The sequence below is a fragment of the Candoia aspera genome, chromosome 11, assembly GCF_035149785.1.
Source record: "Candoia aspera isolate rCanAsp1 chromosome 11, rCanAsp1.hap2, whole genome shotgun sequence".
Lineage (NCBI taxonomy): Eukaryota > Metazoa > Chordata > Lepidosauria > Squamata > Boidae > Candoia > Candoia aspera.
In genome coordinates, this window is record NC_086163.1 from 23,591,191 (window position 1) to 23,615,027 (window position 23,837).

At 48.5% G+C, this 23,837-nt stretch overlaps 2 protein-coding genes across 3 annotated transcripts in view; one reads left to right on the forward strand and one right to left on the reverse strand.

The window, feature by feature from the left end:
* JPH3 (junctophilin 3) overlaps nt 1-3,269 on the forward strand; it is a 42,841-nt gene extending 39,572 nt beyond the window's left edge. The window contains exon 5 of the mRNA XM_063312913.1: nt 1,914-3,269. Within this exon, the coding sequence (XP_063168983.1) occupies nt 1,914-1,994 (81 nt within the window). The 3' untranslated portion in view covers nt 1,995-3,269. The remainder of the gene's footprint in view (nt 1-1,913) is intronic.
* Nucleotides 3,270-6,336: 3,067 nt separating this feature from the next.
* Nucleotides 6,337-22,049, reverse strand: KLHDC4 (kelch domain containing 4). 2 transcript variants are annotated; one of them, XM_063312746.1, is made up of 12 exons: nt 21,911-22,049; nt 20,728-20,819; nt 19,011-19,089; nt 17,059-17,157; nt 15,347-15,483; nt 14,397-14,489; nt 13,589-13,748; nt 12,932-13,001; nt 12,294-12,502; nt 10,573-11,002; nt 7,925-8,038; nt 6,337-7,152 (listed from the first exon to the last, which is right to left on the reverse strand). In XM_063312746.1, exons 1-12 carry the CDS (start codon nt 22,007-22,009, stop codon nt 6,977-6,979), a joined length of 1,758 nt encoding a protein of 585 aa, XP_063168816.1. In that variant the 5' UTR covers nt 22,010-22,049; the 3' UTR covers nt 6,337-6,976. The 2 variants fall into 2 exon arrangements, with proteins under 2 accessions (XP_063168816.1, XP_063168817.1); XM_063312747.1 differs by having other exon boundaries at nt 19,034-19,089; nt 21,911-22,011.
* Between the last annotated feature and the right edge of the window lie 1,788 nt (nt 22,050-23,837).

A 23,837-nucleotide genomic window follows, 5' to 3' on the forward strand; every position in this document is an offset into this window, starting at 1 on the left:
CTGGGAATTGAAGTCCACCCATCTTAAAGTGGCCAAGGTTGAGAAACGCTGTGCTAAGCCATCCATCCTATTACAAATCACAAGGGTTGGCTTCGCATCCATGCTTGTCTGCTGTCCAAGGACTGTCAAGCTAAAAGGGGGCTGTTGTCCCCCCCCCCAAATGTCCTACATTGCTAATTCGTTGACAATCCTCCCAAAATATGAGCGGGAAATGGCCTTTGGGAAAATGTGTTGAAGTCCAACAGCCTCTCCAAATTCAGAGTATCTTCCCTATATCTGAAAAGACTTTTTCCTAAGGAAGGATGGTGGGAACCAGCCATCTCACCCACCTATCCGAAGATCCTCGTGAGACACTCCTTGTCTCTTCTTGAACTCTGAAATATTTTTCACCCAGAACAATAATTTAAAATTCAGTTTTCCCAGGTAGCAATTGGAAATTGGCAGAAGTTATGCATAAAGTCACATCAAGGGTGCTGAGGCTTAGGTAAAATCCTGTACCTGCTAACTGCATGTTGTGGTGAGCAGACGATTCTCGGGGCCTCGCCTCAGTCCTGGACTAGGCGGTCTGTCTGAGCTATATTTCAATTCCGGCGTGTGTTTGGCATTTGCCCCGCTGGGTCAGTGTCCTTGATTTCAGGCCACCGAAATCAGATTACATTCAAGCTGCCTGCTGAAAGTTGGTAGGCAGGCGGACGAAGGGATGGCCACTTGCCCATATAAAGCCTACACTCGGCAGCCAGGTACTGCAGAGGGGAGGAAGAGGAGGGTGAGCTGTTGATCCCCTTGGCCAGCATCCTTGCACTATGTTGCTATGCAGCAAGGAGGATTTTTTCGATGTGCTGGAAAAAGGGAGTGCTCTTCCCCTCTCCGCCTCTTCTTCTCTCTCACACGCAATGCTTTGGCCCCTTGAAATACCAGTCCTGCAGATATGGTTAAGGGAACCCCCAAAGAGCTCCTTCAAGGCATCTGGAGGACACTGCAGCTCCCCATTTATGCATGCTTTGCCTGCTCAAAGCTGCTGCTTCTCATGGATGCGCAACGAGTAATAAAACGAATCCTTCCATTTGGAGAGCAAACAGATCCAGCCCTCTTTTTTGCTCATTGAAACTCGGGAAGACAATCTCTCTGGTGGAGAGTTTGGGCGTTTTGAGAGTATGTTGTGGGCATTCTCACAAAACGGCACAAAATAACTCCTGAACAAAAGCAAGATGCAGTTTTGTCCTGCCCCTTTGCCTCTGCTGCCCCAAACCCGGTTAACCTAGAAAGTGCCCGCAGTGATTCGCTTAACGATGGCCGCAAAAAAGGCTGTAAAATTGGGTTGGATTCACTTAATGACTACTTCGCTTAGCAACCAAAATTCCAGTCCCAATTGTGGTTGTTACCAAGCACTGCCAGTATTTGAGTTTGGCTTAGCATGATACAAGAACCCAGCCGCTGTGGCTTATGGCTTAATTGTATACGTAAGCCCAGGCGAATGTGGCTTCTTCAACCAACGATGGCTTAATGCAATGTGTGAAGCTAATATATGGTGGAAACAGGATGGGGACATCACAAGTGGAAAAGTTGAGGGGAATGGCTCAGGGCAAAACTTTAAGGTCTTTTGGCCAGGCTCCTGCAGTTGAACAAGGGCTGGTGAAGAAACGCAGTGGCCATGCTGTGAAACGGGAGCCAGACAGACCCCTTGTGTTGGACTTGGCAGTGTTTCTCAACCTTGGCAACGTGGAGATGTGTGGACTTCAATTCCCAGAATTCCCCAGCCAAGGTTGAGAAACACTGAGACCTGGGAACCGTTGATTCTGGGATGGCCTGCAGATGCGGGAATCCATGCAGCCATTGACCGCCCTTCCTCCCAAAGATCCCAATTGACCCAGGGCCCCCTTATAATCCTCTCCCTCTTCTTTCCTCTCTTTCAGGGTTCAGCTCCCATTCTAGTCGTCATGGTAATCTTGTTAAACATTGGAGTCGCCATTTTGTTTATTAACTTTTTCATCTAAGTCAAGACTGTCTTGTTTGCGAAACTCAGCTGATTAATAATAAAAAACCAAGGTGTATGAATGGGGATAATGCTGCGAGAGACAACAGTGAGAGCGATGTCTTTTTGAACTGTCCTGCGACAACTTTAAAGTCTTTTCACGGAAGACCAACCACAGATTGAGTCTCACTCACAGTTTGCCTTTTTTTCCCCCCCTTCCTAGGTAATGTTTTGGATTTTAGCCAAAATTCTTTGCTTGCATAACCCTTTTGCTGTGTGGCATGGCAGAATGGTAACCGCACTCCCGTCTCCCAGCACCAGACAGGATGGAAAGCGTTCCTCTGGGTGGGTTCCTCAGATCTCCACTGATGGTAGAAAAGTGGTTTCACGTGGACTCCCACAGTCTTCAGATTTTTAACTGAAGACAAAATGGAGAGAGATGCCGTGGTCCTGAAATGGCTTGGCGATACGCAACGGCTGCCCCAGATCACTAGAGATACAAGATGGGGTTACTCGAGAAAATCCCAGGGCGAGTATTTGCATCAAACTGGGAAATTCTTGAGTGGGGTTTCATCCAAAAACAAGAACACCCAAAGCAGATGGCACTCATTTAAAAAAATAAGAAGTAACATTCATGGTAGAGAAACATTTCTTGAAACATTTGAACAGCCACACCTAGAAGAAAAACCTTAAGCCCCCACTCCTGGTCTCTTCTTGAAGTCCAAAATATTTTTCTCACCCAGAACAATGATTTAATTTTCCCAGGTAACAATAGAAAATTGGCAAACATAAAGTCACATAAAGGATGCTGAGGCTCAGGTAAAATCCTGTACCTACTAACTGCACAATCTTTTTTTTTTTTTAAATCTTGCTCAACTCATTTTTCATCATCTCTGGCACATGTTTAAAATTGACCCAGAAAGGTGTTTTGTTTTGTTTTTTAAGATGACCAAGGTTTTCACCCAGATTGCAGCGGGGTCAGCCTCTCTATTTGGAACGAATGTCTTGAATGTCCCTCCAAGGGCCACGGGGGCACCGTGAGGAACGGGGCGTGGTGGGCCTCCCTTCCTCCATCTTGCCATGAGCCATTTCCAGATGTCATGCTTGGCCTCAGAGCATGTAATAGTTTTGCATTTTGTCTGCAGGATGTATATTCCAGCTTCCAACATATCCCTGTACAAACAACCAAAACCAAAACTAGACAACAAACAAAAACATTGTCAACAACAACAGCCTCTGAGTATGTAATGCTCTTTTTATAATTTGTTTTCTCTCCTCTATGTATCACTTAATTTTGGTATGGTTCAAAACATCTTTATAAGATGCCTGCCTTGTTCCTCTTTCTTCTACTTATTTTTGGGATGGGGTGGGGCTCATATCCACCTGGTCATTCCCTGAAAATACGCTTTTGTTGTTAATCATGCAATAGCGCCTTCTGAGTTTCTATTATATAGAAAAGGACATGATATTAGTTTGGTCCTGTTAGGGTGTGTCTGCAGGGTATGGCCAACTGTCGAAAAGGCGGCTGCCACCCTGCAGTCAACACTCCATCTGTTTTTTATGTGCATCGCATCTGATTATAATCTGAAGGTGAATTTTTGTTTGTGATGCACAGGCAGATCTTGGTTTGCGTGTGATGCACAGGCAGAGCTTTGCTCACAGTCATGGCTGCCATGTTGACTTTTTGGCCATACCCTATGGACGTCCCAGTTCCAGAGATAAGTTGGGGGAGACAGTCTGTCTCCCATCTGCCTTTTGCGCAGCTGAGAAGGCTGACCAGGCTCCCAACAGGATGCTTTGCTTATGCGACTTCTGTGGTACGTGCAGGATCCACACGTCCTGTTGGCTGGGATGCCAGATGCAAACCCAGATGCTGCCCAGGAGGGCACACAGCTCCATCAATGTCCCATCTTGTATGGAGGAAGCATGGAGTTTGCATGGACACTACAGGATGCTCAGGGATTAGTGAGGTTGGAGCAGCTCTCTTCACAACTACATTTTTTTTTCTCTGCAAATCCAGGGATACTCACCACAAGAAGGCAGGGACCTTAGAAGGCGACACACACACTGTAACACTAACTAGGTTGGCTTAATCCGGTGCATCCCTTCATCTGGCTGACTGGGCTCCCTGTGGCTCACATTCTTTGCGTCTTTTGAGCAGGATTTTCTACTCCCAGGCTTACTCTATACTGGGCAACCACACTGAAACCAGATTTTTGATCAAAAGCTGTGCACTAAAGTCCCCGCCACCACGCCGCCGCTGAATCCCTCTCCTTGCCCGGAATCCGCACAGCAGCCACTCATTCCTTCACACCGTAAAACGGATCAGCAGTGTGATTTCGGGGTGCACAGGAACTCCTGGCCTCCTGGCTCGGTTCTGCTTTGCGGATCAACCCGTCCTTTGGAAGAACCCCCAAGCCTGATCACGCTCCGGGGGGGGGGGCAGGTGCGGCTTTCGCTCAAGCATCCAAGAGCTTGGGGGCACCTTAAAGACTAACCCTTATTGTGGCAGAAGCTTTCATGATGGTAGGCAGGCCTTTGCCAGATGCACGAAGTGGCCCCTTGATTGGGAAGATGATAGTGACTTCACAAAACAGACGAATGGGGCCTCTGTTCAGCCTGCCTGTCATTCCTTCTTCCTCTGTGGTTATGTGTATACACTGACACCCGTGTGAGAAAGTGGACTGAAAAACAAACGCCCTGAAAACATATGCTATAATAAACCTGTTTGTCTTTAAGGTGCAAGAAAACTCTTGGTTTTAGATCTGCACGATTTGTGCAGTTGTTAAACTCCTTTGTCTTGTGAACACGTACATCCACTATTTAATACATCACTTAAAAAAGAAGAAAACCTTATTTCACATATAGGTAGCCCTCACTTAATGACCACAACTGGGACTGGAATTTCAGTTGCTAAGCAAAGCGATAAGAAAACCCAGGCTGATTTTATGACCTTTTTTGTGGTGGCTGTTAACCAAATCACCACAGGCGTTAAGCGAACCACATGGTCATTAAGCAAATCACCCAGTCCCCCATTGATTTTGTTTGCCAGAAGCTGGCCAGGAAGGTCGAAAATGGCGATCACGTGACCATGGGATGCTGCGATGGTCATAAATGTGAACCCGATGCTAAGTGCCCAAATTTTGATCATGTGACTGCAGGGACACTGTGATGATTGTAAGTGCGAGGACTGGTCATGTCGTTTTTTTCCAGCGTCATAAGTCTGAACTGTCACTAAACAAAAGGTTGTTAAGTGAGGACTGCCTGTATACACCAGAAAGACAACTCCATCAAGGAGCAGGTCCATTCTGGGGGTGTCAGTAGCATTAATGAACACAGCTTCATTCCTAAGAGTCAGCGAAGGAGGAGAGAGGCTTCCAAGTAGCCCTGCAGCCCGAGTCTTGTAACGCTGGATCCAAGATGGCCAATCAACAGCTGGGGGTGGACTTGTGCCTGGGGAGCGTGCAACCTGTTTCCCATGCCTCACCCACCAATGGGAAAATTTCCAGCAGAACCTTCTGGGATTGTGGTCCTCCGTGTGCTCTCCAGTGAGGGAAATGCAACTTGATGCTACTCAAGATGCAGTGCAATTACCAAGAGCCCAAGTAGGCCAGCCATGACCCCACCCCCCGATGTTGCTCAGATCACCCGCATCTTTTGCCATCAGCTCTGTTGCCAGTGGCTGCCAGGAGCTGCAGGTGGGCAACATCTGGAAGGCCATGGCTTAGCTACACAGAGTAGGGGGGGGCAAAATAGTCAGATGGCGGTCATGAATTTCTTTCAGATAGGTTGGCTCTGAATTATGGGTCTTGGAGCCCCAGATACCTGGAGAGGACCAGTTGGGAAAGGTTGCAGCTCTTCTGCTGCATTGCTTTATTCTGTGTTGGGTACAGAAAACAAATCCGTGAGCCTTTGACCTTTAGGTGCTGTTAGGCTACGGTTCCCATCGTTTACTACTGGCCGGGCGAGTTGGGGCTAACAGGGTTTGGAGTCCAACTTCTGAAAGTCACATGTTTCTACTCCAGTTTAAAAAAAAAAAAAAAAGACTGTAAAATGGTTAGAATTACACATTTCATGAACCACATGGAAAGAGTTCCATGCTACAAGGGGTTTGGAAGCAAGTCCCTTTCCAACCCCTTCTACACAACAAGGCCCACACCTGCAACCTTATTCTGCTCATTTGTGTATTCCTAAGCGAAGACATCAGCAATTTGGTGGAAAACTCAATCCACACATTTACCCCGCACAAGCTGACTTTTTAAGCAGCACTAATGATGGTGCAGAGAACTGCCAGCAGCAGAGCAAGAATGGGAACTTGACACATCCTACTCAGATAAATAACTCATTAAATAGAAATATCACCCTAACGAGCAACAGCAGTTTTATTTGTAAACGCTCTTAAAATGGCAAATTCCAGCTTCCAGCCTCATAACTTCACCCATGTGAGATGTGGCTTCTGTTCAAGGTTCAAGGTCTTATTCCAGCCGCTCTCTCCCAAAATGTTTTCTACTATGTTCATGCCTCTTTCTCTTCCCCTGCTCAGCTGGTTTCTAGCCTAAATGTACATGCACAGGGCCATCAGAAAGTTCTCTCCCCCAGCCCTTCACACAACCACAACCCAGAAGTGCCCAGGAGACCCAGGAATAACAGTGACTCTCTGATATAGCTAGCTTTATGACACAGCGAGAACCTTGTGGGATGCATTTTCCTGGGGATCATGAATGCAGTTCTCCAGGAAACACCATTTCCCTGCCTGTCAAGGATTAGACCCCAGGGGCAAACCTGTGCCCTCTAAACATTGCCTCTGCTTACATTAGTCAAGAAAATTTCAGGCTTTCTCAGCATGCATTGATTACTTTACTCTCAAATTCTTGACTGAGGTGACTTATTTAACACAGGCCTTCTAAGCAATCAAGTGCCGGTCAGATCCTGCACTGAGCACCCCTGTGCGGGACAGGATTGGCCAAGCACACCCACTTGGCCCCCAGTCGTCTTCAGCCTGGCCTAGGCAGCACTTTCATGGAATGCCTTCGCCATGGCCTGTCCCACCTTCACTGTCGTCTTCTCTTTGGCATCAGGGCCCATGTTCTGGCGGGCCAGATTCATCCAGTACTGCTCTGTCCGGGAAAGGTAGTCTGCAAACTTTTCATCCTGCTGCACAGCTGGATGTTCTTCCTTGTCTACAGTGTGATCAGGAGACGGAGAGAGAAAGCGAGGGGTCAGTGAAGAACGGGGTCTGAAAGTAAGTGGTCCCACCGATGGTGTAATATTCTGTGGATCTACTACATGCAAGGGCAGCCATCCCTGGCGTGAATACTGATGGACTTTTGTATAATCACCCATCTATTTACCTAATTTATACTGAAGAACAGGTGGGTGGGCGGGATACAAATTTTAAGGAGGGAATGCACAGCCTGGGCTATGGAGGAAAACGTTCCTGACTCTGGTATTTTGAAGACTGCTAAAAACTTCCTAGGAACTGAGGACCATCCCTTCATGTTGTGCTCCTGGGGGAAGGAAAAGGCAGACAGTCTGGATGGCAGTGTTAGATTCTAGACAGCAATTCCAGCCTGCAGCCTTCGCTGGGTTATGTAACTTCCCCCAAAACGAATCTTCCCACCTTCAGCAATAGGTTTAAAAAATCTTTATAACACAGATTTGAAAGATCAACACACCAAGTTCTTCAACCTGGTACTCTCCAAGGAGTACTAAGTCCCAAATTCCCTGCTGGGGTAGCCTGGGAGTTGAAGCCCCAGGGCACCTGGAGAACATCAAGTTGGGGGAACGCTGTTCTGGATGGCTTTCTTCTCCACAATTCACCGAAGAATCCCCACATGGCTATGACCCATGAGACCACTGGAAAGCGAAACCCAAAGGGGAGGAAGGGAATCTCTTCCTATTCAGCTCACCCTGAAAACCGTGGTCTTTGTCCAGATTTTGCGGTGCACTCACCATCTTCTTCACTCTCCTCCTCCTCAGAGTCCTCTTCCCCCTCCTCTTCCTCTCCTCCCTCGGCACCTTCCACATCTTCATCAGACTCAGACTCTTCAAGCCATTCCTGAGTTTCTGCCACAGCGGAAGAGATGTATGTATGTATGTATGTGTACACACACACACACACACACACACACAAATACATACAGAAGGACATTCAAAATTAACAACCACAACCAGTTGCGTTCTGTCCCCAAATTACCATCCATCATCCACTTTATCCTCTGAATTAGACAATGCCCTCCAAGTTAGCAGGAACAAAGTTTAAGTCAACCTGAGGCTATTTTCTGTTGTTTCAGAAACTATGGAAACTAACAGGTTATATGTTGGCTTTCCTAGACTAGATCTTGGGGGCGATGGATGGGTGGGGGGAAGCAACAGCGCACATCTGGCCTGGGTTACTCTGTGAAGCCAAAGTCTCACCAAAGCTCAGAAAGAGCGAGACAAAACCATCCAAAGGCTGGACGGTATAGGCACGTTCTTTCCCATTCATGTAGAAGTATTTACACATATTTGCAATCTTCCCAGAAACAAAAGTTATTATTGGGGTGGGTTAGAGAGACAGTTCCTCAATGCAAAAAGAAAAGACTGCTTGTCTAGAAGGCCAGTCCTAGCTGAAAGCGCAGTTGTGTCTTCAAAGGGAAAGAGAATGCGGTTCAGGGCAAGACACTGAAGGAATGTGGAGCACAATTCGCTATCGGAGCTCTTGAAAAAGGAGTGCGATTAAGCCAATCCAGTCACTTCTCTTCAGCTGATGAGGAAAGACTCCAGGATCAGCAGGAGACAGGTAAAGAATGGGCTGAAATGTGCAAATGGAAGTAACTTCTAATCAGTTCTATATATAATTCTTCTCACAGACAAGGCACCTGTTCAAGGGGGCGCTTTGGCACCTGGCACAAAATTCAATAGCTGGACATTGAAGAATGCTAGTCCTTATAGCTGGAGTGAAAAAAACAGTATCCTAAAAGGTGTGGACAGTGTCACATGAACTCCTCAAAGCTGGAGGATTACGGATGGTGCAAGGACAGAAGCTGGACCCCGTGGCCCAAAATTGCAGAAACTGAAGGCGTGATTCAGAGAATTGAACCTGAGGCTGGGAAGTTGGGTCTGGAGTTTGATTCCGGAGGGGGTGAACTGTGCTTGAATTAAAGCTCAAAGGGGCCCAGACTGTATGGTAACAATGACTCTCAAAACCTGAAGATCCAGAAAGGATCTTGAATCCCGGGGGCATCTCCAGTTCTGCTCCATGATGGCTGTCCTGCCACTGGGCCAGAAGAGCTCAGGGTTAGCTAAAAATGAAGAGGATCACTTGTGGAACTCCAGGACTTCGTTAAAGAGCACCCCCGCCCATGACAGCCCCCCAGTAATTCAAGCAACAGGTAGGAAGTTTTAAAGTACTTCCAGCCCATATTGAGAGAACAGGAAGCACTGAACAGTCCCTGCTGGGATTAAATGAAGGTTTCAGGACTCAGGATCAAGGGAGGCCAGGACACAGTGAAGCGGTTCTTCCAGGGATTATGCCTGGCCAAAATCAGCTGCTCTGCTGGCCAGTTAGTGGCGTCTTAGGATATTCAGAGCCCTCGGCCTGAAGGTGCCTCCGAGATAGTCTCACCACCTGTCCCTGAGTCACTCCAAACGGGCTTTTGTCTCAGATTAACACCAGACCTGGGACAGAATTAAACCCAGCTGCCATTCAGATTTTGAGGAACGTCTCCAAGCCGAGAGTTCAAGGAATCCAAGTCAAGCATCACCTCTCGCTTGCCTATTGACAGCTGCATGCACTGGACTTCCCCCTTCCCCCTCCACCCTCTTCAGCAGTCTTGTGCAGAGGATGCTTAGCCCAGAACCAGGATTCAACCCCCTTTCTTGGCCTTCTGATAAAAGAAGTAGGCTGGTTAAACAAGCGGGCCGTCCTGCGCTTCAGAAGCCACGTTTGAGTGGGCCGTTTCAGCGGCAACAGGAGATATTCAGCACTCAGGGAGAAGGAATGAAAACCCATGAGAACGATCACAACGTTGAACCCAAATAGCAACAAACAATCACAGCAACTGCTATAATGCGATGGTATACTTTCTGTGCAACAGAGAGAGAGACATCTGTTGTTCAGAGGAGGACAGCTTTTGGGGAATGAGTCCTCGTATGCTTTCTGGAGAGGGCTGCAGAATGACCATGGAAATCAAGTATGTCAAGAAGGATTCTAGACTGGCCTTCTTGGGCACATGCTGGTTTGGTCTGTGTAGAGAAGTAATTCTGGATTCTGGGTGTCAGTAAGAAGCAAGGTCTTGCAATCCCAGGCTTCATGCAACTTAAACCAGTTTGCAAAGTCATGCGTGTTGTTTTGTTTCTGCTATCTTAGAGGGAAGGGGAAAAGGTCACCAGAAAGTCAGATTCCTGGTCTTAGAAATATTGTTCAACCTTCCACAGCTCCAGAATTCCATCAGACATTTTTCTACCGGTATTTAAGCTTCAATGGCAAAGGCTAAAATCTTCGATTTTTTTTTCTTTTAAAAAGGGGAAGACAAGGAATGAGGGCTTCTGCAGGTGCAGTGAATAAGGTGGAGACTGAAACCTGAAAGCAGATCAAGACTGGGACCTTCTCAACTCACTTGGGTCCATCTCCACAAGGACCTTCCACTCTTCCATTTTGTGGAGGTCGAGGGCGTAGAGGTCGTTGAGAGTGAACTGGCGGTCACCCACTTCAAACATCCCCCCATAGAGGTAGAGCACCCCATGCTTCACTGCCAGCATGGCATTGGAACGTGGGCAGGGCTCCACTGGAGGCTTGGAGGCTTCGTTCCCCTTGCCGTCCTCTTCTCCTTCCGACTCTGGTGACTCCCCTTGGGGGACTGGGATCAGCTGCTTGACGATCATGACGGTCCCATCCTCTGCCACCACCTCCTTGACAACCTCCACAGGGCCTGGGGGGGACTGCCTCTCCACCTCGTCCCCTCCACCACCAGCCTGGTCTTGCAGAGAGAGACGGGGCTCTTCTTTCGCTGCGCCTCGCCTCCTTTTCTTTTTCTCGGACTTCAACCCCTGGTGATGGAAAGAAGAGTTTAGCAGAAGGACAAGAAGAGGCAGACACAAATACAAGGGATGTTCTAAGTAACATTTGAGGACACCACGGCTATTCTTCTAAACCTAATAGTCTTCTAACCGCCCAGAGTCCCCTTTTCAGGAGAGATGGGAAGTGATAGAAATTTGAAAAATAAACAACTAAAAAGATGCTGCAGTCGTCTTCCTCACCTGGGAGCCTCCAAATGCTTGGGACTGCAACTCCCAGAATTCTCAGCTCCCATCCCGAGTCAGACTTTCGCCTGGGAAGTCTGGGAGTTGGTCCCAGCACCACCACCAGATTACATGAATTATATTCTAATAGAATTTCCCCTCTATCCAGTGTGCTTTCCAACTCCCCCTTTGAAGCATGCGAACACAGCATGGTCAAAATTACAGGTGGTGCTCAACTTATGACCATTTGTTCAGCGACCGTTTGAAGTTACAATGGCACTGAAAAAAGTGACTTATGACCAATCCTCGCACTTACAACTGCCACGTGATCAAAATTCAGGCACTGGCAACTGGCATATATTTACGATGGTTGCAGCATCCTGGGGTCACATGATCGCCATTTGCGACCTTCCCACCTGGCTTCTGGCAAGCAAAGTCAATAGGGGGAAGCCAGATTGTTTAATGACCACGATTCACTTAACAACCATGGCAAAAAGGTCATAAAATTGGGTGACTCACATAATGACTGCCTCACTTATCAACAGAAATTCTGGTCCCACTTGTGGTCGTAAGTTGAGGACTATCTGCAGTACAATCCTGCCACACTACACCACTTTAATGTGCACATAGGGATGTAGCACTCGAAGAAGAGGCTAAGCCAAAATCCCCAGGCACTCAAGCATTCAAAGGTATTTTCTAAAGAACCCTCCAAGCGTGTTTATTACAACCATTTTGAATGGGGAAATTGTTTCAATGGAGGGAAACGCCTTCAGTATCTCTACTTCTGATTGTACAGCAGATAGAAAGCAGTACAAGCGACATGGCTTCCTTGTGTTTCCTAAGTTTAGGTCTTCCTTGTTGCAAGCTTTGCCAGTCTTTCTGGTTTCCATGCGGAAGCTATCAAAGGCCAGGTGGTTTGCAATCAGCAGAGGTCACTTGGAAATGCTTGGCTTCACATTAACTCACAGCTCTGTAAGCCAGTATTTTTCCCTCTACTGCAAATGGAAGCTGAGGTTAACTGGAGTGATTGGAGATGGTCAAAGATGGTCAAAGAACAAGAGAAGGGAAAAAGCCCTGCTGCATGAGGTGTTTCACAAACCTTTAACTGTCCAGGAAACCACCGATTTTTTGCCAGATCGTAGAAGTAAATGTCATTGAAGAAGTCGCCTTCAAGACATTCCTCCTCCTCTTCATCGTGCACCCCACCGAAGAGAAGAGATCGGTTGCCATGGCCCACGGCCACCGAGAAGCCGGATCTGGGGCTGGGCTTCACACCAGAAGGACTCGCCCGGGTCCAAGTCCATTTGTCTGACGAACACAGGAGAGGAGGAACAGGAAAAGCAGGAGGCGGATGAGAAGCACGGCAACAGGGAAACCTCTTAAAGGTCCAGCCTTGTGGGACACGGGGAGGGTCTGTACTCAGTACGAGAGCCCTACGCTGCTGCGGAAGGTCCCACGTTCAACCCTCAGCATCCTCAAGGATGCAGCAGCAACTCATTCCAAGAGCCGTTGCCAACCAGACGTTGCATAGAGATCATGTAGCGATTGTGTCCTGGCACAAGGTTTTGTTCTTTTCAAATGACCGGGGGTGGGGTGGGGCTGCAGAGAGAATTCTTTAAAGTGTGGGCACCCAGAGCCTGAAGATGCGGGAACAAAACCTGTTGTAAGGCCCAACCAGAATCAACCTCCTTCAACCGCCTGCTCCTGTTCAGCAGGTGGCCCGGGGCCCGCGCTTACCCAAGCCTTCAGCATTCAAGAGGAACATATCCGTATGGAGGGTCCCTTTGTCAACGTCCTTCTTAATTCGCTGCGCAACAAAAGCAGTCGCATTATAGAATCATGTTACCAGAACCAAGCTACCTTCAAGGAACTATTTCTGCAAATCCTTTTTTTTTTTTAAATCATGCATGATCCTTCTAGCCCTCACCGGGAAGAGCAAAGTTCAGGGATTTTTGAGAGGTGAGATTCCCAGAGATTTGCCCAAAATTTCCACTGTGTGAAGAATACACGAAGGCCTGCTTACGTCTGTCCCCAAATATTTTCCTAGGGGAACTTAACACTCTTGACTCCCCCTTTATCCTGCAAACTCCTCAGGCATCCCTTCCTGAAAAACAGGGGTGGGGATGGTGTCTTCCAGATGTTGCAGAACTAATGTCCAGCAATGCCTGCCGTGGGGAGGGATGGTGGGAGCTGTAGTCTAGCAACACCTGGAGGGCCACAGGTTGACCAACAGCCCCTAAGAGGAGGAGGAGGAACAAGTTTTGGGAAGCCCCTGGGTCTAGACACAATGCAGAAAAGACAAGCTGATCAGTCCCTTTCAAACTTGCTCCAAACCACTTTGAGGAACTTCTAGTCTTAAGTGATGGGTAACTAATAGCAAAAGGTGAGCCTCACCTGTTTGGAGTAGCCTCCGTAGACCACGATGTTGCCCTCGGGCGTCGAAGCCAGATGGCAGCCTGACCTCGGAGCCGGAGTGATGCCAGAAGGAGCCAGCTTGGACCAGGCAAATGTGTCCAGGTTGAAAGCATGAACATCGTTGTAGTAGATGTAATCTCTGGTTGGAGCAAAAGTATCCCATGCAAACAGTGACAGGAGGCACAGGGGAGTTGGCCGCAGGGTCCCCAGCAAGGCAGAAGAACTGCGCCTCCTACGGCAGCTCGAGCAACAAGGGGGCAGGCCTGACCCGCCACCCCCTCCATCTGTTATCAGCCTCCCGGTTTCTGTTTGCCACCCGCCCTTGTCCTGGGCAGCCCTGCATTCCAGATTACTTGAGCTCCCTGTTTGTTGACTTCTATCACCCCTACCTCACCTTTCTGTCCAGAGGGGCACTCAAGGTCAGGAACAGTAATAAATAAAACATAAGCACTTAACATTCGACAAAAGACAGTTAAAGGTTGGTCTTCCACTAGAGAAAACTGAGAAGGCTCAACACCTTTCCCGAAAGGGCAAGGAGTGGGGGCTGAGCAGCTTTGGAGAAAGGCTGCCCATTGCTCGGGTGTCATCGTAACGCACTGGGTGGGGAAACAGGTAGCCAGTGAAGATGGCAGGGTGGGGGTAGCGAAAATCAGAGCCACCCCCCGTCTGCCCTGTGTTCCTTTGGGGTTGAGACAAAGCAGATGGAGCATCTTCAAGGGAGGTGTCTTGGGCCTAGTGGGGGCAGAGCAACCCTTTCCAAAAAAGAAGGACCGTGGGGCAGACTAACCGGCTACTTTCGTGGAAGCCTCCAAAGACAACCAGTTGCCTCTTGCTCACGGCCATCCGGTGTCCACTCCGCCCAGAGGGTCCCCCTGAAGCCCTGAAATCGAAGCAGCAGATTCAGCAGCCCCCCTGATGTCCTCTCCTGGACATGGAGGGTCACAGCTGCTGATTCCAACCCCAGCTGTCTCCTTGAGCCCCCTTCTCGTGGCCACCCACTTGCCACCACTACCACCCCCCCTTCCTTCACCCTCCCCTCCAGGTCCAACTTGTTTCTCAGAAAGCCAAGGCAGCCCACGCCCCCTCCTCCGGAGAAACTCCAACATCTGTGCCGACAAAGACGGCTGCGGGGGAGGCCGCCTGCCTTTGTTTTAATGCTGCTCTGGCAGAGTGGGGACGAAAGAAAACCCACCTTCTGGCACTTGGGCGGGAGTCTAGAGAAGGAAGGAGGGGGCCTGGGTCTCGGAGAAAGGGGAGCAGGGGAGATCAAGCCTCCAACATCCGAGGGGGCTCAAGGAGCTTATCTGAGCAGCCCAGATTCAAGATAAAATATGAATTTCGGTATCGGCTGCTCACAAACAGGGTACTCGTCCTCCCACCCTCAGGCCCAGTAAATTAAAGGTCTCTGATTTTCCCCTCCCTTTCCTGCTCTCGGCCTTTTGGAATACATTTTGCAGTAAGAACCTTGTGTGGAAAAATCCATTGGCAGCTGTTTGCTTAGTCTGAGTCACATCTTCCCTAATTTCGGTTCCCTTCTGATAGAAGCAACGAAGGAACTGGTTCCTAGAAAGCCGGTGGTCTCAAAGCAACAGCGGGCATCCAGAGACCTGCATGTGGCTCGGAGCTGCATGGGCATCACACCCAACCCTTGGGCTCCCCATTCTCCATCGAAGGAGCAGGGCAAGCCCCGTGCCGGAGCACAGAAGCAGCGGCTGCCTTCCAGAGGTCTTTACTTACTTGACTTGCTCCCATGTTTTGCTGGCCAAATGCAAGACCCAGAGGTCTTTGTAGTGGTAGAACTGCTCCCCATCTGGAGAAGCAAATTCCCCACCAAACACCCAAAGCTGTCCGCCACCTTGAGCGACCACCACAGCCTGCCAGGAAGAACGAGAGAGGGCAGCGTTGGCATCCTTCTTGGCATGTAAAGCATGAGATTTTCTCTGCATCATTCTGACCTACAGTGCTGTGTTCAACCACTGTGCTCATGGCAGGAAGGTAGGTAAGTAGGTAGGGCAGGCAGGCAGGCAGGCAGGCTGCATCCAGTACTGGAGGCCTCTAGATGTATTTAGAGAACCACCATTTCTGGAGAGCATCATATTAGGGAACATTAGTTCCTTCAGCTGCAGGCCAGTGATCTTCAGCTGGTTGCGATGCCTAGTAATTCACACTCAGCTACACAGCTGCATTTTGTTCTCTTTGTTAAAGGATCTTCAAGAGCAGGGGGAAAAAGAAACGGAGCCTCAAAAGTCAAGCAGGAATTTGATGGTGGTGGTGGGGGGAAGGATATGGAAGAGAAAGGGATACCCAAAGAATAAGCAAGAAATCCACATCCTGGGTTGCAGCAAAAGACCAAGGGTCCTTCGCTCTCCGTTCAAAGGTGGTGAGAGCAGCTTGGTGAGAGATAAGGGCTCCTCACAACACTTCCTTCTTACAACATTGGTTCAGTTGCCCTCCCCTGGACTCTGAGGTTACAACAGGCAGAGGTTTACATCGCTTGCCCTCTCCAATGTGGCTGAGCTTCAGCTAGTCTCAGACCCACCCAGCATGGCTAATGGTGAGGGGTGTCAGGAGAAGCACTCCAGCAACATGTGGGAGACCAGACGTTGCCCACCTCTCCAGGTATCCTCTCCTCCCTTTGAAGGCACTAGCGTGTGGTTCATTAAGCTTATCTAGCAATGTTCTGGTCCGTATCTGTTCATCTGTCCTTTAAACAAAGCAGTACCACACTGCTGGAGAGTCACCTTAAGGGCCCAGTTAGTACATCCTTCTCAATCGGAACGTGGTTTATCTGGCTTTGCCTTAGTGTGATGTGTGTCACCTTGCTATGGGTAGAATCTGCCTCACAGAAAGTTCCAATCCTGGGCAAACCTCTCTTTTTTTGGAACAGAGAGTTTTGAGGGTCCTGGAAAGGGCCGAGCTTCAAAACTATGACTTTGCAGAATCTTGAGAACAGCCCATCTAGAACTTACTTTTTTTTTTTTTTTGCCTCAGAATATTTTGCACAATTCTGTTTATGAATCATGGTGTATAGCCCAGTGCAAATTTAACAAGTTGCACCTATTTCAATAATCCATAGTTGAACAAACCATAATGAGGTCTCCAGCAATTGCTGGACTACAATTCCCAGCAACCCCAGTCAGATGGAAACAGCAAGGGAGGCTGGCAGGTCAATTGGGGACCGTACATTACAAACCAAGTTTAGCAGAACATACCAACTCAAACACATTTGTGGGGAGGAGAGAAAGGCAAAGGGTCTTTCTGCCAACAGTCACTGTCTGGGTGCATGTACCGCACTGAGCCTGGTTTGTTTTAACCATGGATGGATGAAGAAGCCACATTAGCTATGCTCCTCCATAAATCTATGCCACTATGAAACAAGGCCTATCCTGGCTTAGCACGATGGGTATTCCTAATCCCTGTGTGCTCCCAGTCTGTCACAAGCACCATACCTGGTGAGCACAGCGCCGAGGCGGAGGGCTTGGAGTATCGATTTTAGCCCAGCTGTTCTTCCGGATGTTGTAAACAAAGAGCTCGTTGTAGAGGATTGTCTAAGGGAGACATCAAAGGAGGAAGAGGGCTTTGCTAGAAATGCAGATCATCCATCTTACTGCACACCCCTTAGGCCCGAGATCTTAAAACGACAACCCAGCCAGCATTTCTATCTTTGCAACTGTGAAAATGAGATTGCAGTTCACAACACTGGGTGCTTCAGCATCCAGATCAGCACACGGTACCAGGTCAGCCCTAAACAGACACTCATTCTAACAAGGCAGTTGCAGATTCTCCAAGCTGCCGCTGAAGGAGGCCATGATCCTGAGGGCCACTTCCTCCCTACTTCAGATGAGGAAAGTGGGTATCCAAGGGACAAGAATTCAGAAGGAAAACTCATCTGAAAAAAGTCCTTCCTTCATCCAAGGTCCCCCAGGTAGCTGATGCTCCACTCTTGTTGAAGATCAGAGCAGGATGGGGCCGTCAGGCCTTCCTACTACTTCAGTTGCCCAAGAACCCAGTATTGTGTTTGGAGCAAGTGAGAATGAAGACTGAGGCTCCATCTTGAGGCCACTCAGATTCATGGCCGTCAGCACAGGTTATAGCAACCGTTCCTATAAATTAGTTACGTGCTGTGTAAGGACGTTCTCCCGCATCTGCTTGAAATTTCCTGCCAAATAACTTCAATGATTTGACATGAAATCAAATGCTAGGAGAGACAGAGGGAAATATTTTCCTCCCAATATGCATTATTTGTATTTATGGATTTGAGTTATATCCCATTTTTTCCCCTGCTCAGAAGCACTCAAGGCAGCTGACAGAATTAAAACACATAAAATTAGAAATTCAAAACCAAGGGCAATATTAAATGTTCAGTCAACTGATTTTGGTGGAACCCCCAATTTCTCTGTTGTTTTATTTCCCCCTGGATGTCACAGCTTCTTCTCCAATGAGAAAACGCTGCATCCCTCCCTGACCCTCAGTTTTGCTCGCCTCCTCCACCTTCTTCTGAAACTTTACACCATTGTTTCCAAGTCTTGGAAGACCAAAGAAGACGCTGGGTTGCAAACAAAGCTGTACCAGAAATTTTTGACTAGAAATCTTGACCATTTTTTTTTCCAGGTTAAATGCAGAAGGACAAGAGAAAGGGGATAGGAAAGGCATCAGCTCAGTTTACACCAAGGTTTCTCAACCAAGGTTCCATGGCACCCCAGGGTTCCACGAGAGATCACTAGGGGTTCCTGGGAGATCATGATTTATTTTAAAAATTATTTGAAGTTTGGGCAACTTCACATTAAAGAGGCAAGTTTCATTCTGTATTTTCAGTTTAAGAACACGGTTAATGCATATCTACCGGCCTACCCGTGAAACAGATAGAATAATTTTGTAATTAATCTGGCCTATATTGAAGCCTGAATCGGCAGGGGTTCCCGGAGGTCTGAAAAATATTTCAAGGGTCCCTCAGGGTCAAAAAGTTGAGAAAGGCTGGTTTACAGCATCCACCTTGAGACCCTCATCAATCTATGCTAATGATCTGGCTCCTGCTTTGCAAAATCCATAGGAGGGACAGCTTTATTTTGAGCAGGCAGGAGATGGGGAGAGAAAGTGTTGGGGTCTGTCTCCAGAAGGGACAGGATCCTGAAAGATTGGTAAGGCCAGCAATCGTTCTTGACCATTTTAATGGAATCCAGCACAGCTGACGTCACACAACTTTATTACAGCAGGTGGTGAAGACAGGCTATTCATCCATGCTGGGAATAAGGCATGTATGTTTCAGCCCCTGCAATTCCTTAAAACAATCATAATTCTCTGTGAAATCTTTGGAAGATAGGAAGTGGAATTGGAGTTTGGGCGCTGGGCAAGTGAAGTTGCACAGGGGACTGGGGAGGAGAAAGAAAAAGAAATACTTTACTTTTTGGCCATTGAAATATTCACCTCCAAACAGAATGAGTTCGTCTTTCTCGGGATGTGGAGAGAGCGAAGCGTTGAGCCTGGGGGCCAAGAGGAAAGAGAGGGCTAAGCAGACCAACCACAGGACTTGCGGGAACAGAGTTCATGAGCACCAACATCTTTTGACTGGAAATTAAAGGTGTGCAAAACATTTGAGGCCTAACCCTAACCTTCAACCTCAGCAACTTTGAAAAACCAAGCACCCCTTTTCTGGAAAACTGCCCCACCTTGTATGGTATCTAGGTCTTGATAAAGTTTGTATTCACACATTGGGCTAAGTCCCATGTCAGATGCTTAATTTTGGCTTCCCACGTTGCATGTACCCTATCCAGCCATGGTTTTGTTCAGCAAACCATGGTTAGAGCAAGCCAATCTTGGTCCTCAGTTAATGAAATGGTGAGAGATCTGCCTTGATTTCCCCAAGCCTGCTCTCTTTGAGTGTAAAGAAGGCAAGGGTGTCTGCGGGGCCTGGTCAAAAAAGTCAGGATGGCGGTCGTGACGATGCATTGCATAAAAAGCAGCAGAACTTGAATTGCAGTGTTGTGACCGCCATCTTGACTTTTTTTGACCAGGCCCTGCAGACATCTCTAAAAGCAGGAGGAGGTCTTTGTTGAACTTATTTGACTATTTTGTAACATTTCTATGCAGCCTATTATGCACCCCCAGCAGAGGTACAGTAGATTTTATATTGCATAAAATAAAACATATTAAACTATTTTAAAAATTAATTAATTGTCGAAAAGTGGCCATGAGCAGTATTGCTGGACCATCAAGGAATATGCCCAGTTGAATCATGTTTTCAGCCTGCATCTAAGTGAAATGATGGAGCAAAAGAGTGTAAAACTAACATTCCTGAGCTTTATTTTCCTTCATTCCATGTTTTAGAACAATAATGCTAAGAGACTAAAGCTGGTGATGAGGGAATGAAGGCCAAAGTCACATATATTTAAACTTTGAACAAAAATACTTATGGGGAAAAAAATGTCAGCGAATTGCAAGGTTGCTGGCCTTTTGCTGATGAAATAATAGGATTATAAACTCCTTGGAGGAAGAATTGGGTTTTTTATGCTGGGTGGGTTCTATACCCAATGGTAACAATATAGTAATATCCGTGTGGGTTTATTTATTGTTACTGCAAAGGAGAAAAGTATAAAACTTCAACTTCCAATTTTGCTATTATTGTAAAGAAATGATATATTAATATTTGTGGGAGTTTGTTTATTCTTGCTGCAAAGGAGAAAAATATCAGCATTCAACCTCCACTTTTGTTATTAAAGAAGAAAGCTACAAAAACCACAAACATACAAGATTACAAGGCAACTTGAGACAGGGGAGTAACATTCTCCTGCCCTTTCATTTTTGTTTGTATTTGTATTTGTGTTTTAATTGTTTTAACTCGTTGTTTATTGTACGCTGCCCGGAATCACGTTTGTGAGGCGGCTATGTAAATCTGATCCAATCAATGAATCAATCAACATTTTAAAGTGCTTTGTTCTGATTAAACAGTCTAAATCATCAGACTGTGATTAAAAACAAAAAACAAATTAGGAATATTACCAATGGATTCCTAGGTGATCATGCTGACTATGGAATAACTCAGGACGACAGAGGCAGTCTGCTAGGAGCAAAACCGCTCCCCATTCGGAGACAAGAAAGCGTGGGTGCACGTCCGTGCTCACCTTGGGGACGGAGGGGCGCAGGGGGCCTCGAGCACCTGCGTCTTTCCAGCATCCAGAGTCTGGAATTCGGCTATGAGCGCTTCCAGATCCTCCTGCAACAAAAGAAATGGTTGGCTTTGGCTACAGAAACGGCACATTGTGCAAAGACCCCTCGGAAGGACAACGGCCAGACATTTTTTCTTATTAATATATGTATTTATATATAATGTCTATAGTAGTAAAGTAAAAGTAAGGTTTCCCTTGACGTAAAGTCCAGTCGTGTCCGACTCTAGGGGGCGGTGCTCATCTCCGTTTCTAAGCCTTGGAGCCGGCGTTGTCCCTAAGGACCCGTCCGTGGTCATGTGGCCGGCATGACTCACGGAACGCCGTTACCTTCCCGCCGAAGCGGTACCTATTGATCTACTCACATTTGCATGTTTTCGAACTGCTTGGTGTGCAGGAGCTGGGACGAGCCACGGGAGCTCACCCCGCCGCGTGGTTTCGAACCGCCGACCTTCCGATCGACAGCTCAGCGGTTTAACCCGCAGCGCCACCGCGTCCCTTTTAATGTCTATAGTATATTATATATATTAATATAAGATATATATATATATATATATATATATATATATAATTTTATATATATATAATTTTAATATAATGTAGCTGTAATGTAACGTATAATTTTTATTAAAGAAATTTTAACAAGATAAACACCATACGGATATTGAAAAGAAATAAAGAAAAATAGTGCCTTGTGAGAAAAGAAAATCGAAAAAGAAAGAGAAATAATAGAAATAGAAGAGGTGGTAAAGAAGAGGCCTCCCGTCCCTCAACAGCGGTGATAAGCGCGCTTATGTTTTACCCCCCCCGCCCCCCCCCGGTTAAATCAGCGTTTCTCCACCGGGCCACGCTCAGACGCGCGGACTTCCACTCCCAGAATTCCCCAGCCCGCGTGAGTGCCGGGAGCTGGCGTCGACACGCCCGAAAGCGGCCCGCGAGGATCCCCGACGCCCTCCTTCCCCTCAGCTGCGCCACCCACGGACCACCCCTTTTCCGGCAGAAGGGCCCTCGGGGCCTCCCCGTCAGGCTGCGCGCGCCTCGGGCCGCAGAGGGAAGGCCAGGCCAGGCCAGGCCAGGCCCGCCGGGCGCCCGCCTGCCGCAGAACGGGAAAGGCCCCCTCCCGGGCGCCCTTCGAAATCACCTCCTCCGTCCTGCTCCGCTTGGAGACCTTCCTCCCCATCTTGGCGGCCGCCTTCTCGGCCCCCCTGGCCCGCTTCTCCTTCTTGCCCCGCTTGCCCATCCTGGCGGCCGGGCGCTGCGTCGCTGCGCGCCCACTCGGGCTCCGCCGAGCCACTCACATGGCCGCCCCCCCGGCAGCCCCTCCCTCCCTCTCCTTCCTTCCTTCCTTCCCTTTTCCAGGGGCATTTCCTGCCTGCAGGAAGAACCGGCGGGGAGGCTTGAGTCTGCAAGAACACCGCCACCTGCTGGGCAGGAGGTCGCCTGCAGGGTTTACGCAGCACTGCAAAATCCTTTGGAAGAACCCGCCCCGCCCGCCTTCTCCACCCCCCCCCACCCCTGTCCTGGCACAGTTCCCTCCCGTCCTGCCCCCGCTCCCCTTGCAAGTGCATCCAGACCGTTCTGGAAGGGAGGGAAAGGCCGGGGAGACCCTGCCCCCCCACCCTTTCTCCAGCCCCGCAGCGTGGGATGCATCCTGATTCTCCCAGGCCCCTGTCCTTGCTCCTCCAGCAACAAGCCTGGGCCATCTGCGTCCCATGCGCCTTTTGGCCCCGCAAGATCCTGCTCCGCGCCACGCAGAACCCCCACTTTCCCAAGCCTTGTTGCCCTTGTTGGAAGCATCAGATACGAGATCCGGTTATCAAATCGATCCTACCCTTAAAAAAAAAAAGCCTGCAGGATTTTGTTTGTTTGTTTGTTTGTTAAGCCCAAATGCAGATGCCTGGAAAGACAGAAAAATGATAGCTCCTGGGGAGGGGCTTTGGGCTGGAAAGAAGTCCCCCTCCATGGCTTCTCTTGTGAGCATGCAGCTGATGCAACTTTGGCGGGGATGTGGCGAGATGCTGCGGCTGCAGGGGCCACCAACTGCCACCGGGTGGCAGCCTTCTGCAGAGGACGTGCCAGCTTCTTCAGACGCAGCCTGGCAGCCTGGTCTCAGAAGCCCTGGTGGCCCAGCCCGCTGCTGAGAGGATAGTGCAAGGGCAGCCCAAAAGTTGCATCATGCCCAGGTGGCTGGGCTGTATTTTTGTGTGATGGAGGCCTGACTCCACTGGGGAGTCAGCTAAGACCTTTTCTTGACCTTTCTTGACCCCCCAAACCTCTTCTTGCCTTCATCCATCAAGAAGGCCTCCACGTAGCAAAGCCTCACTGCTTCTTCCTGGCTTAACTCATCTCAGGTTGTCTCAGCTCAGCTCCCAAGTTCCTACTGTGATGTAATGGACCCTCTGATCCCTTGCAGGTTTCCTTCCCTTGAAAGCAAGGTTTCTGGTTTTCTAGCTTATTCTGGGGGGGCTTTAGGAGTTCATCATGGGAGGTGATGGGAAGGGCTACTCCCACCAACCACCATTCTGCAACCTCCCTGTTCACCCGTGTTCAAATCTGAAAACCACCCACAGACAGGACAAGATGCTTTCAGATGCTTTGGGGATCTAACGAATTGTGAGGATACAGCAAGCCTGCAGACCCCTGGGAGGTGATTGTACAATGAAAGGCCAGGCCCACGTCCACTCTGCCCCTCTTCATCCGCCACACCCCCATCTAGGCAGCAGGGCAGAGTTCGCAGAAGTCTGATGGGCATCACTTTAGCTACCCGGTTGCCCATCCATCTCTCAGTGGAAGGTCACTGTGAGGTAGCAGCTGGACCAGGACTGGGGTGAGCCAAGTTCAGATCCATCTCAGCCGCGGACACTGGTTAGGAGATGTGGGGCCAGTCTCTTTCTTAGTTCAACCGACCTCACCAGTGGGGTTGTGGGGATAAGATGAAAGGAACTCTCTTTCTTGAGTTTCTGGAGAAAAAATGGAATGGAAATCTAACAAGTAACAAAGAAGCAAAGAAGAATGCCCCTCGGTGGATGTTCACACTTGTAATGCATCATTTCTGACCTTGAATATAC